The following is a 14,859-nucleotide window of genomic DNA, read 5'->3' on the forward strand; positions in this document are numbered from 1 at the left end:
TGGTGAAAATATAATGGCAGAATGACAACATTTGTGCTCAAAAAGCAATCTTACAAAATTTCATTTTAGACTTGTTTTCTACACTTAGCTATCTATTACTGTATTCATATCCTATTTCAAGCACCAAAAAAGTTCATTCTCATGACTGAAGGTGTGTTTTCACAAGGGATTGGAAATTTTTCAAAAAGACATAAAACACTTGAGTATTGTTAAATCTGCAAGTATCTTAAAAAGATAAATTTAAGAAAATATGTAAAAGTCAGGGGAAATGGCCTCAAACCTTAGAGGGCATAAAGATGTCTGTATTCAGTTTTAACCAGTGATTTGGTGTTTGCGCTTAGAGTGGGCCACAAACAAAAATCTTGTTTAGGGCCACCAAAATCCTAGGGCCGGCCCTGTGGTTGGCACTTAACCTGAAATTTGCCTTTTGTTGAATTATTGTGTTTGTTTTTAGATATCTATTAAGGTGTTGTATGTATGTGTTGGAATGTATGTTTTTATGTTTTTAAACACCTAGACTGCAACCAAATTGCCCAAGTTGAGACAAATAAACTACTTGACTACTTGACTCTCTCTTTTTTTCCCCACAGCAGCAGCAGCAGGAGCAGCACACCGGGCACCAAGCCCCACGGGCCCCCCGGTCCCTCCTTCCACCTCCCCCACCACCCTTCGGCTCCTCCTGCAGCAGCAGCAGCAGCAGCAGCAGCAGCCTCCACCTTCCCGTTGCCCTTGGCGGCGAACCAGAGCAGCTCCCCCCACGGCTTCCCCCCTGCCTTGCAGTCCTCGCCTCACCCACATCACCCCAATATGTTCGCTCCTCCAGCAGCCTTGCCTCCACCACCGCCACTGACGTCGAGCACGCTGCCAGGACCCGGACACCCCGCCGCTGGGAGCGCCGCCTACTCAGGTAACCATGGCTACAGGGCAGGCTTCCCCACACTGCCCCCCAGTGGCGTGGTGTGGCACAGCACCGCTCATTCAGGCCCGACGTTAATTAACCCTCCTGTTGTCCTTCTGGGTCAAACTGACCCAATCTGTTCACTTCCTCCATCCTTCCTTCCTTCCACAATCCTTTTCCCCTTCCTTCCTTCCTTCCTTCCTTCCTTCCTTCCTTCCTTCCTTCCTTCCTTCCTTCCTTCCTTCCTTCCTTCCTTCCTTCCTTCCTTCCTTCCTTCCCTTCGTCCTTACTTCTTCTTCCTTCCTCTTTTGATCCAATTGATCTGGTCTGTTCTCTCCCTACATCTTTCTTTCCTTCCCTTTTCCCTTCCTTCTTTCCACAATCATTTTTGCCTCCCTCCCTCCCTTCCCTTCATCCTTACTTCTTCCTTCTTTTTTGACCCAATCTGTTCCCTCCCTCCATCTATCTTCCCTTCCTTTTTCCCTTCCTTCTTTCCTCCCATCGTTCCCTTCGTCCTTCCTTTCTTCCTTCTATCCCTTTATCCTTCCTTCCTTCTTTCCCTTCATCCTTCCTGCCTTCCTTCTATCCCTTTATCCTTCCTTCCTTCCTTCCTTCCTTCCTTCCTTCCTTCCTTCCTTCCTTCCTTCCTTCTATCCCTTTATCCTTCCTTCCTTCCTTCCCTTCGTCCTTACTTCTTCTTCCATCCTCTTTTGATCCAGTTGACCCAATCTGTTCCCTCCCTCCCTCCATCTATCTTTCCTTCCTTTTTCCCTTCCTTCCTTCCTTCCTTCCTTCCTTCCTTCCTTCCTTCCTTCTTTACAATACAATACAATAAAACTTTATTGTCCACCATCGTGGAAAATTGTCTTCGGCTCACCGTGAAAGAGATACGTATTTCATTAAAAACACAGTTAAATAAGGAAACAGTTAAAACACAATTAATCATACAATAAATAAATAGAAAGAGAAGAGAAAAGAAAAAAAAGAGAAATTGAGAGCAGTCCATTGCTAGTGCCATTTAGGATAGTCCTTCCTTCCTTCCTTCCTTCCTTCCTTCCTTCCTTCCTTCCTTCCTTCCTTCCTTCCTTCCTTCCTTCCTTCCTTCCTTCCTTCCTTCCTTCTATCCCTTTATCCTTCCTTCCTTCCTTTCGTCCTTCCTTCCTTGACCCAGGAGGGCAGCAGGATTAAAAAAGAAAAACAAAAGGCGAGTCTTATTTTAGCCGGTCGTTGCATCACGGCTGTTGCCATGCTGGTCGAGACACACCAGCGTGAACAGGGAATCGTTTCCGAGCAGCGTTTGATTTTGAAGCGGTTGAGATGTGGAGACAGATGGACCGACAGAATGTTGCTCTGGTAATTATTTAAAGAAACAAGCAACCGAGTCCAAGATTATCCACATGTACTCCATGCCCGGGGTTTTGTGTGTGTTTACAGTCGTGCGGACAGTTCAAGTTCACACTGTCTGTCACGCTCTGATTGATCGATTCTCACACACCCAGTAATATCCACCGGCGAGTCAGTCAGACCACATAGCAAAAGCGATTACAGACCCCGTGCACATTTCCGCGCAGCGCTGTCAAACTAAATGTCAGGGTCAGTGCGGGAGGGGGGGAGAGGGGGGAGGGAGCTCGCCTTCAGCGGCGTTCCAAGAACTTCCATTTTCACCTGGAATGGTGTTCATGTGCGAGAAATCAATTTGGTCAATACGGAACGGAGCGAGCTGGATTTTGTTCAAAAGATACTAATGAAATTTTTATGAAGAGAAAATTCCACCCCGGCTCCCAGCCCAATAAAGCTTGAAATGAATGCAGAAAATATTGTAGCGAGTCACTGTGGAATAGGAAGGATAAGGTTACTCAGGAGGAGACATAATCTCTCAAGGCAGGTTTTGTTGAATTTAGAAGAAAAGCCTGTGATTACTTGAAATCCATTCTTTCTCCACAGGCTGTGCAGAGGTTATTAGAACAACAGATGTTGTTCTCTCAGAGGGGCTGTAGCGTAGCAAATCACAACATTTGACAGTTCCAGCACTCAGACATTTCTAATCATCTTGAGCCTCGCTCAAATTTGAAATGACACGCTGATAATAACAGTCATTTCCTGCTTGTTTCTTCTCCTTCTTTATTCTTTCATTTTTAAAAAACACATAACTTAACTCTGACATGGTTACACGCTGTGCTCCCTCCAGGGGGTTTTGATGGCTTCCAGCAGGACCTGGCAAGATGGGGAATATTTTAATTTAAATGTAATTAAATTAACTAGAATATGTCTTAATTACAGATACAAGGATAGTTACTTTTCATGTTTAGCCCTTCTCTTGTGTTCGGGTCACCAGTGACCCATTTTCAGGTTTTAAATGCATAAAAGTACCACCTAGATTTGTTTATAGCATCAAGGCTTTTTGACTTGAAATCATGAAATCATAAGTGCAAAACCAACCTTTTCATGGATAAGGAAGCGTAACAATGTAACCAAGAGATGAGAAACAAATGGGATGATAAATAATTGTTTTAGTGTGTTTTACAGCTGATTTAAGACTCAAAACTGACCCTAACACCATAGATGGCAGCAGAAAGCTGACAAGAAGGTTCAACTGAGGCCAAGGGGTATACTGACAAAAAAAAGGCCTAGGAGCCCATACCAAAAAGTATTGAAACCAATATTTTCATGGATAAGGAAGCCTAACAATGTAACCAAGAGAAGAAAAACAAATTGGAAGAAAAAAAATGTTTTTAGTGTATTTTACAGCTGATTTAAAACACGAGTCAAAACTGACCCGAACACCATAGATGGTAGCAGAAAGATGAAGGTTAGATAAGGTTTTTTTTTTCTGCCACAACAGTCCTAACCGTGCCCTGTTGCTTCTACTTCCTCCAGAGCAAGACCTTCTGCGCCAGGAGCTCAACACCCGTTTCCTGGCCTCCCAAAGCGCCGACCGCGGCGCCTCGCTGGGCCCCCCGCCCTACCTGCGCACTGAGTTCCACCAGCACCAGCATCAGCACCAGCATCAGCACCAACACACCCACCAGCACACCCACCAGCACACCTTCACGCCCTTTCCCCACGCCATCATGCCCACCCCAGCACCGCCCATGGTGCGTACCCCTGCCAGAAATGTGAGGATAAGTAGAAAGCAACTGTGTTGGGGTCGAAGAGGGTGGAGGGGAGGGATAAACAAAAGATTTTATGTCTAATAATGACTTTTAAAATGTGCAGAGGCGTTGGCGTGGCTGTGTTTTCACTCTGTGGGTGTGAGAGTGAAGATTTTACAAGTGACATGTGTGTGAGCAGCACACTGCAGGGACCTGTGAGCTTCTATGGCGGCCTTTCAACGATGACCATGTGTGTCCGTCCGCACCACAATGATGCCTTTATTCTCCCAGAAAGCCTTTTCTAGTGTTTTCTCTGGCATACGGCGGGACTCCAGACTAGAACGCCGTTATTTTCTAAATTGGCAATAACTTGCCCAAAGCATGTTAAGTTCAGAGCCAGCTCTCAGAACATAATACACTTAATTCATTCTGAATTTAATGACATCATTTGGTCCTGTTTGAGGGTTTTTATTACTGGCAAATGCCTCATGTTAAGAGCCCCGCTGTTTGTTGGGGGAGACCACAGGCAATGGGTGGCTGAACCTAAAACTCGCATCAATACACACACGTCCGTAACTGCCTGGCCCACAGAGGGTTTGCTTGGCTCTGATGATACCTCAAAGGCAGCACGGCGAAGCCTCTGACAGCTAATGAGGCCATAAAAAGCCTCTTTATGGTTGCAGTGTTTAGTCTTGACTGGGGAAATATTCGCCCTGAGCTTGTGCTGCACCACTAAAAGGAGACCAAATGAGACACAGAGTCCGTGCTCGGTTTAGAAGGTCTTCACACGGTCGTGAAAATGGGAGGATAAAAACGTTGTAGTTTGGGAAGCGGCAGAACTCTGACAACCGGTCGACATCTGTAAACATAACCTCAGTCTGTCACCATGCTACTAGTCGTAAAATAGAGTTTGTGATGTGTTCTGTGTTGGCCTGAAACGACCAGTGTGCATGTGTAGGTTATCATGTCAGGGTTCCTACTATGCAAGTATGGAAAAGTATGGAATTTGATTTTATACATTTTCAGGTCCGGAAAAGTATGGAAAATTGAAACTATTGTATGGAAATATGTTTATCTTAAAGCTTATCTGGGTTTGGTCTCATGTGAAGTTATTATATATGGGTTAATTATTTTCCATGTGCTATTAGCTACAATCTCCTGGAAATGATTTGGTGACATAATGGCATGCAATTCAGAATAATGAAAACAAACGATTCATTGCATAATTTAATTACATGATATCCATCTAATTACTCAAATGTCACAAATTATTTGATTTTTTTTTACAGAGAAGTCTGGAAAAAGAAAATGTCAAATGTGTTTGAACCCTGTCATGTCTTCTTTACCTATTTGTACTTACTGTAGCTCTGTTTTCATTTCTCCTACAGTTTGAAAAATACCCAACAAAAGTCGACCCCTTCTACAGACACAGCGTGAGTTTCTCTACTGCGTACTACTATCTGCCTGCAGAGCACTCAGCTGCTTGCCCATTACACCATTACAGTCAATGCTAGTTTGTGTGTCTGTGTGTGTGTATGTGTTTGTGGTGGACGTTCATCCTCTTCTAAATAGACACTGTAAGAATCCTAGTTGTACCATCTCACCCTTCAACTGCAGCAAATGTTGTGATTAATGAAACAATAGTGGATTCTTAGACCTTGGAGGAGCACAAGATTTATTGTGCATGCATGAAACAAAGAAATGATTGTGCATAGAAATTAATACAGAAGGAGACAATGGCTGCATTATACAGATGCATCATTACCAGAGGAATATTATAGCTTTGTCTTGCTGACTACTCTTGCATTTGTATTTGTCTGCTAACAGTAGTGGCTTGCTCAATATTTCTGTTTCATATCTTTATTGATGTGTATAGAAGAATAACAAAGTACATACATACAGTACATACAGTATATCAGGACACATTAAACATGTTTGTATACACCCTTGGATTTAGATTAACATATTTTTAATATCAAACAATAATTACAAAAAATCAAACCAAACAGACAATAAAAAAAGTATTTAGACATAGTCTGTATAAAATGATTAAACAGCTTGCTCAATATTAATCACTAAATGGGACTTCAAGCCCCTCACTCTCTCGCCACGTTTGGTGAAGCTTCCACAGACTTGCATTAGAAAGCTTTTTCTTTAAACTGCCCCTCAAAGCTAAGATGAAGATTTTAATATCAGATAAATCATGTATTTGCATTCAGACAGACATTACAGAGTGTCGGTAGATTGTTTTTAAGCACTTCATTTCTGACTCTCAGGATTTCCTCTGTCTTATTATCGGTAGCTGCAAATTCCATGGAGCCGTTTCCTCTCTATAAACTTAGTGATGTCGTAAAACATGATGCACAGGGAAACACAAGTTGCATTTTAAAACCTTGCAGCATAGCCTCCAGAGCTTCTAATAATTCATTCTGGCTTTAAATAATTTTGTTGCAGCATCCATGAATAAATGGAGGCGAGCATGCGAGTTGAAAATGAAAAACATTCTCTAATTCCACTAAGGCTAATATGATTGACAAGAACAATTACACTGAGTAGTTGATTACACATCTTTCTCTTCTGGATAATTTTATGGAGGCCTTGAGCACTTGTTTGGTTTACACGCATATTGCTTGTATTACAACACTCTAGTTTTCATATCAAAGGAGTGTTTTCCCTTATTTAAATCCAATGGGAATGAGCAGGGAATATTTTATAAACTCTCAGTTCTTGAAACATGCAGGCAATCGTCTGAAACTTCCCCCCATCGCCCGCCATCATGGAAAATTCTGATTGTGAACGTTGCTCATCCGTCACTGTAACCCGTTTGCATCTCACCGCCGGTCCAAAAACCATCCTCACTCCTCCTCCTCTTTTCTCTTTTCTTCCTCAGCTCTTCCACTCCTACCCACCGGCCATGTCTGGCCTTCCCCCCGTCATCCCACCGACCGGGCCCTTCGGCTCGCTGCAGGGCGCCTTTCAGCCCAAGGTAAAAAACATAAAAATAAAAATAAAAACGCACAGCGACACCACCGCACACCCACCCACAGAAAGACAAACAGAAAATAGGAGTTATTTACAGAGAATCTTGTTTTTTTGATGTGCGTCTTGTCTGCTGCTCTTCTAGACCTCTAATCCACTGGATGTGTCCACGAGACCGGGAGCCGTCCCACACACATTCTTACAGAAGGACCCCAGGGTAAGAGCACATAACACTCACAGTATAGATACAACCTCTACACCCTCTGTATATGTGTTTATGTTACATAAACCTCGGAAGCGTCAGAGGAAGAGGTTTTCAACACTAAATCGAGTCACTGTAAAGAATTGGTATACAGTTGGTTTGTGGGCAGCAGCTGGGCCCAGTGGTTCAAAAGGTTTCATCTGGATAAAAATTATCCCTTTTTCTGCTATCCAGGATCACGTAATCCGTCTCAATTTTATCCCAGTTGTTCAAAGCAAAGTAGGATTGGATCAGTCTGATCCAGAATTCAGATCCAAACTTTTCAAGATTACCAAATCCGGATAATGAGTTCTCTAGATGAGACTGTGCATCACAATGAAGGCTGATTGGTCGACAACAGGTAGAACAGCAGCATGGGCTCACTCAAAGTGTGTTTATTTGAAAACGGAGTGTATGTATTGTTTTCTGTGCTCTTTGTTGTTTCTTCTTTTAAACAGCCAGGCTCCATCTGGTTGGGCTGTTAAAATAAATGTAAAAAAAAGCAAATATACAGTACTACATTAGTGAAATTGTGAATATTTCCCCATGTGTTTCAAATTCAAACTTAAAATTTCATTAAATTCAGTTTGGGGAAAAGTAGTTGGAGAAAAGTTTTTCAGTTGTAGATTAGAATATTCAAAAGTTAACTTATATATATATACTTATATAGTTATTTATACTACATTATAAATATTGTTTATTTGACCAGTTTGAATTTAATTTAAATCATTTTGTTCCTGAAATCTCCCTGAATCCACCCGACTGCTGGGATCAGAATAATCCTGTTTTTTTTTTTATCAAAGTTATCCCGATCCTACTAAAAAGTTTTGGTTTTGAACAACCCATTTTCAAAGATTTGATCCAATCCATTATCCAAAATCCGATCGGATTACCTTTGAACAACTGGAGTACACGTTCCCATCATCCTCTCTGCTGCCATGTTGGTCTTATTATTTGTACCCATGTGGTAATTGCTCTCGCCATGCTTAATTTCAAAGGGAAATTTAAACATTCCTATGTGGATCATAACAAACGCTCCACACAGAGACTAATTACAGCCTGCATGATTGAAAGCAAAATAACTCAACTTGTTTTTCTCTCTCTCTCTCTCTATCAGCTAACGGATCCATTTCGGCCCATTCTCAGGGTGAGTGCTCACTCCCCGCGGCGTCTCAGCCTCTTGCACCTTCACACACACTGATACACACACGATAATGGCAAATGCCTTAAAGGGTTTTTGCTAATGGACTAAAATAGTGTCTTTAATTAAATGAGCGCTGCACTTGGAGGTTGAGTGTCGTAGTTTAAATCACAACAGAGCTCATTGTGGAGAGCGTCTTGGGCTGATGTGAGGAGCCTAGATACGACTATATGTCCTTGTAAAATGAAAACACACCTCACCACAAAGTTTCTGTGGAAAGTGTAACTTGAAATGCACATAAAAAAGTAAATATGTTATAAAAATGTTGTTTTTTGTCTTGTACAGAAACCAGGGAAGTGGTGCGCCATGCATGTCCATATCGCCTGGCAAATCTATCACCACCAGCAGAAAGTGAAGGTGAGGACTCTCCTTACTCCTCTCTACATTGTAACAGATATATGTATTAACACAGTGTTTAGTTTACTGTTTAATATAGTGTACAAGAAAGACACTAGAGACAGTGAAATAGTTTCCCACAAATTCAGTTGGAGCTGAGTCACCTTCATTCTGGGAGACTTTATGCATCAGCTTTTCTTTTTAGTCTGTTTTGAGTTTTCACCTTTTGGTGTTTTCCTGTGTGTGTGTGTGCATAATACACACTGAAAAAGCTGCTCAGAACTAAACTACTGTGTCGTGTTGATTTTGGACACTTCCTTCTTAATTGGATACAAATCTGCAGGAGTTTTGAATTTGGCTGCAACAGTTCAAGTATATTTTGGACTAATTAGCCTTTCAAAAAGAGACTAATCTTTTCTTTTCTTTTTCTATTCTAGTTTATTTTATCAGTGCTTCTCTTCTTAATTACATTGTAAACACAGAAGCCGACCTTTGTGCTCATTTGATAGTGATCATAGATTTGTAAAAGTAATCCTACTCTCACACTGTTTTTCTACTGTTAAAACAATTAAAATGACAGGTAATTAAATTTATCTTGGCTTCTGCCGCAATAAACATCATAGTTTTTTTTTGTTTTCCTATCACATCTCACACTGCAAAGCAATACAATGATACAACAGTGATAGTTTTGCAGCAGCAGCAGTGTGTGGAGGGTTTTACATGTGTTCCTCTGTGTCGGTCTGGCGTTTTTCAGCAGCAGATGCAGGTCGACCCTCACAAGCTCGATTTCGGCCTCAAGCCCGAGTTCCTGAGTCGACCCCCAGGCCCCGGGATCTTCGGCGCCATCCATCACCCCAGCGACTTGGCACGCCCCGCCACTCTCTTCTCCGCTGCAGGTGAGTGTTTGGGATCTCTGCGTAGCGTAGACGAGAGATTGACTGATGGTTAGCGCCGGTAGCCGCTGATGTACAGCAGCGGTCGATCAGTTCCTGCTGTTCAGAGAAAACTCCTCCTGTCTGTTCACATTATTGTTTGAGTCGAGCTCCAAGACAGAAGCAACAGGATTCACCCACAACGCCGGGTAAATAATAATAATGATGTCAACCCTAACTCACATGGATGTCAGTGTAGTGCAGCTCCCCTCAGACAACCAATTATATTATAATACTACACTCACACTTGTTTTAACAACACAATCTGGATTTAAAGGCTGTGTAGGAGGTTGAGACTGATACAAGCACTCAAGATTTAAGCAAGCATGTTAATCCAGCATGTTTGTCTGCTCTATAAACCACAGCCGAGGGAATGCCATTTACCTTGCAGGTATTTGGTCATAAACCAAAGTATTTTACAAATTAAAACCTTGACCTGATAATGGTGCTGGAGGAGGACAGTTAAAACTAAAATTAAAATCTAATCATGGACCAATCTGGACCAACATGTGGAACTGCATTTCCATCCCAAGAGCCTCACCTCTAGCTACAATGTATCAGCAGATATGATTTTTTAATGCACAAACAGACAACATATACAACAACATTTTGAAAACTTGTGATGATATGAACTGAGTGGGATATTTTGGAGATGAAGAGTAGACTTGATAATGCTCTTGAGAACAGAGTGAAATATTAAGGCTTATTTCTAAACTACCTCAAATGCATTTGGATGAATTGATTTAATGATTAGTTTGTAGTTAATTAAGGGTTTCATTTTTTTTGTAACTACAGTTTCCAAGGTGAAAAAAAAAACTGACATTACAGTCTCAACCTCTCAACCACCCACTGTACAATACTCATCTTCTGTGCAATCTTTCTTAATAATCCATACTATATATATAACTGATTTTATCTTATGATACATAGATTTATTATTTATTATTGGAATTTATCTTTATTCTATGCATATGTTTGCACTGAAGGAGAGCTCTTAATCTCATTGTACATGTGTATAGTGACAATAAAGACATTCTATTCTTATACAAAATTAATATCGACCTACGTTTGTTAGTCGATCGATGTTGAAATCTTCTGTCTGTCCGTGCTCAGGTCCTACGCACCCATCAGCCGGTCCCTTCGGCCATCCACAGCACCACCCTGGGAACTTCCTCGCCCCAGCGTCTCACTTAGGTAAGGACGTCTCCTCAGTTCTTCTCCGTTGTTTTCACTCTGAAAAAGTAAAAATGAAGATGTTGATTGATTGGACACACAGTCAGTAACATGTCGTGTCTCCCACCAGAACCTTTCGGGAGGCCTGCATCATTTGGAGGACTGGGAGCTCTCAGTTCGTCAGCCTTCGGAGGACTGGGGAATCCAGCACTAAGTGAGTTTTAGCCTCAACAATGACACTGCTGCATCTGAAATAGCCTTTCATGTTCAACTAGAGATTTACTATACGTTTTAGTTACCATTACTCAGACACAACAAATCAAGATGTTGAGATACGCATTTAACTTGTGTCCTCCCGTGTTTTTCCGCGTGTTGAATCCCTAGCGGCGGCCAACTCAGTATTCGGCCATAAAGACGGCCCCAACGCACAGCAGCACTTCAACAACAACAACGGTAACGGCGGCCACCAGGAGCCGTGGAACCGGCTGCACCGCACGCCGCCGTCCTTCCCCACGCCGCCGCCGTGGCTGAAGCCCGGAGACTCTGAGAGGAGCGCCTCCGTCAGCTCACACGAGAGGGACAGAGACTCTGACAAGCGAGACTCGCTGGTCGGTAAAGACGACAAAGACAGGTGGGTTCAGTAAGACAGACAGTAGCTGCCAAATGTGATTACTGTGTGATTATCTGCAGACTTTGTTCCAAGGCCACTGGGATTTTTCATTTTTCATTTTATTGTTTATTTGACGAGGACAGTGCACATTAATGAACAATTTCACGTCATGTAAATATGCCGGATTTATCTGAAAGCTAATTTCCATCCGTAGTCCTGACAGACAGACAGACATACCATACAAAAAGATAACAGTAGGAAGCTCCCTGCATAAGTATGAAAAGATATAGTGTTAGCAACAGTTACAATAAGAAAACAGATGGCAACCTGCATAAATATAAGAGAGGACAGAGTACTAGCAGCATTTATATCAGTAAAAGATAAGAAGAAAATGCCATGCAGCGCTGCATGGCATTGTTATCTGCATAAATATAAGAAAAAACTGAATATTAGCAGCGGATTCACAATAAATTTACAATACAGAATAAGATACGGTAAGAAATAAGGGCTACAGTAGTACTGTGCTAGTCAATATTTCATTTTATTGTTTCTATCTTCACAGAGTGATCACACTATGTAAATATTGTACAAGGTCTCTATTCCTCACATGTACGTTTTGTTACACTTTACTTAAACCCTGTGGAAAACATTTATAAATAGTGGATAAACAGGAGTTTGATTTGCTTGTTGTGATGCAATACATTACTTGTTTGTTTTTTCATGTTTTAGCTGAGAGTTTTTAATCTGGAAAAAAAAGTTACTGGTTCTAACGCGGGACTTTGTGTCTGTAGGGACTCTGTGGAGAAGCGTCACATGAGCCATCCGTCGCCCGTCCCCGTAAACCCCATCAGCCTCCTCGGCCACAGCCGGCCCCCCGAGCACCACAGGAACCACCTGACCCCCGTGTCTGGAGAGCCTCAGCGGGACAAGGAGAACAAGGCTAAAGACAGAGAGAGGGACCACTCAGAGTCCTGGAAGGACAACGGCACGGACGACCACAAGCTCAAAGACAACAACCAGCACAGCGACAAGGACACCACGCCCGTCATCCACGACAGCCGAGTGTCCAACGAGGACAAAGTGTCCAACAACAACAACAGGGGGACGGCGTCGCCCTATATCCGGCAGACGAGCCTGGAGCGGCCGGGCAGCGGCCTGAGCCGCGAGGCGCTGCTGCTGGAGAAGAAGGTGGAGCTGCCGCTGCCGTACGAGCACCAGAAGAAGAACAACGAGGTGAAGGTGAAGGAGGAGAGGAAGGAGGAGCAGGACGGAGCACCGCCGACGCCGACGACGGAGCGGCCGAGCGGCGAGCAGCAGCAGCGTCCGACGCAGGCCACGCCCCCCACGCCAAACCTCCACCCTCCTCCTCCTCCTCCTCCCCACTCCTCCTCCATGCCGGTGCCGATGGGCATGGCCGGCGTCCATCCCATCAACAGCATCAGCGGCCTGGAGAGAACTCGCGTGGTGGCGCCCTTCATGGGGATCAGCCCCATCCCGGGCGCCGACCGCTTCCCGTACCCGGCCTTCCACTGGGACCCGATGCGCGACCCGTACCGCGGTCTGGACATCCACCGGCGGACGGACCAGCTGGTGGCCACGCGGGACCTGTTGCTAAGGAACGACCCGCTGCACCGGCTGGCCGGGCCGCCGCGCCTGTACGAGGCCGAGCGCTCCTACCGGGACCGCGAGCCTCACGACTTTAACCGCGACCACGCGTCGTCCCATCATCATCATCCTCTGGTGCTGGAGCAGCAGCGGCGGGAGCAGGAGCGCGCGCAGCTGGAGGAGCGCGAGCGCCTCAACATGCTCCGCGAGGACTACGAGCACGGCCGCCTCCACCAGGCGTTGCACCACCACCACCCCGCCCTCGACGGACACCTGCCCCCCCACCCGGCGCCCGGCCTCATGGCGCCGGGGCTCCCAGGAATGCACTTCTCCAGGGTCAGCCCCTCGGCGGCGGCTGCAGCAGCAGCGGCGGCGGCAGCGGCGCATCAGAACGGTATTCTGAACAAAACGCCGCCCACCGCCTCTCTGAGCGCCCCGCCGCCGCTCATCCCCACGCTGGGCGCCCGGCCCGGCTCGCCCAGACGGACTACTCCCATGGCAACAGATATCAGAGACAGGCCGCCGCCGCACAAAGACATCGAGGCGCGGTGAGCTGCGGAGACTCGGCGCCACTTCAGCCCTGTGCCTCACTAACACTGCAAAAACTCAAACTCTTTCCAAGAATATTTGTCTTTATTTCTTATCAAAATGTCTCATTTCTAGTCAAAACTAAACTCTTTTCACTTAAAATAAGACTCATAACCTTAAAAACAAACTTGTTTTTAGATAGTTTTCATTTGTTTCAAACATATTTTCACTTGAAGTTATTTGTGCTTGTAATAAGAAAGAAAAACTTGCCCCACTATCAGATTTTTCTACTTATTCCAAGTGAAAATATGTTTGAAAGAAGTAAAAAGTGTCTAAAAACAAGCTACTTTTTAATGTGATGAGTCTTATTTTAAGTAGAATGAGATTTGTTTTAACTAGAAATGACATTTTGACTAGAAATAAGACAAATTTTCTTGGTAAGATTTTGAGTTTTTACAGTGTAACACTGAACTCACACCAAGCACTTAGCTTTGGGCAAAGCAAAGACTGTAATATAGCTGTGAATAACTTATGTGGGCAGCGACATGCCCGCGTGCGATGAATTGTTTTTTGTACAAAAACTACAAAGAGACAATAATCATGGAACAAAAAATACATTTTTAAAAAGTTTTTTCCAGTTTGCTCCAGCTTTTTTTGTGTTCATTCTTCCTCTTGTACAGCAAAGTGATGTGGAGCAAGAATGAACAGTCTTGGAATGTACAGGTACTTTAGCACTGACAGCAAAGTGTGTAGATAATGTGTACAGTCGCTGTGCTCACTCTGTATGGATTCAAAAATCATGGTACAAATATGCAAAAGGGTGTTTTGAAAGCTTTACTTTGAACAAATGTAAACAGAGGAGTATTACAGCGGTGATTCAGAATGTGCTTTTTGCAATTTCCGTTTCGTTTTTTGGTTTTTGTTTTTTTGTTTTTTCTTCTCGGTTGACGCAGCTGATTAGCATTGTACCAGAGACCCCATATTCAACTATGCAACAAATGTCTGGGCTCCCTTTTTGAAAGCTGGCCTTCTCACCACTACTGACTGTGTAACCAGTAAAGGACAAAAAAAAGAAGAAAAAAAAAGCTGTATTCTCTCCACAACTCTGACTTAACAAACACTGGGTCCCTGCAGCTGGAGACGAGCTTTAACCGAGTCCATGCAGGATTATTTTTGTTTGTTTGTTTTTTAGGCAGCAATTTGGATTTTAGAATCAGTTTCTCAACTCTAACACGTTGTGGTGACAATCCTAGAAACAGCTGAT

At 43.7% G+C, this 14,859-nt stretch overlaps 1 protein-coding gene across 1 annotated transcript in view; it reads left to right on the forward strand.

Moving 5' to 3' along the window:
- auts2a (activator of transcription and developmental regulator AUTS2 a) overlaps nucleotides 1–13,752 on the forward strand; it is a gene marked incomplete at its 5' end in the record, with an annotated part of 323,339 nt that extends 309,587 nt beyond the window's left edge. Inside the window, 12 exons of the mRNA XM_083986047.1 lie at nucleotides 594–907; nucleotides 3,776–4,014; nucleotides 5,379–5,423; nucleotides 6,881–6,976; nucleotides 7,115–7,186; nucleotides 8,328–8,357; nucleotides 8,697–8,768; nucleotides 9,502–9,643; nucleotides 10,793–10,873; nucleotides 10,983–11,066; nucleotides 11,237–11,483; nucleotides 12,254–13,752. Of these exons, the coding sequence (XP_083842173.1) occupies nucleotides 594–907; nucleotides 3,776–4,014; nucleotides 5,379–5,423; nucleotides 6,881–6,976; nucleotides 7,115–7,186; nucleotides 8,328–8,357; nucleotides 8,697–8,768; nucleotides 9,502–9,643; nucleotides 10,793–10,873; nucleotides 10,983–11,066; nucleotides 11,237–11,483; nucleotides 12,254–13,619 (2,788 nt within the window). The 3' untranslated portion in view covers nucleotides 13,620–13,752. The remainder of the gene's footprint in view (nucleotides 1–593; nucleotides 908–3,775; nucleotides 4,015–5,378; nucleotides 5,424–6,880; nucleotides 6,977–7,114; nucleotides 7,187–8,327; nucleotides 8,358–8,696; nucleotides 8,769–9,501; nucleotides 9,644–10,792; nucleotides 10,874–10,982; nucleotides 11,067–11,236; nucleotides 11,484–12,253) is intronic.
- Nucleotides 13,753–14,859: the final 1,107 nt, after the last annotated feature.

This window comes from Trachurus trachurus (genome assembly GCF_905171665.1).
Source record: "Trachurus trachurus genome assembly, chromosome: 14".
In the NCBI taxonomy this organism is placed as follows: domain Eukaryota; kingdom Metazoa; phylum Chordata; class Actinopteri; order Carangiformes; family Carangidae; genus Trachurus; species Trachurus trachurus.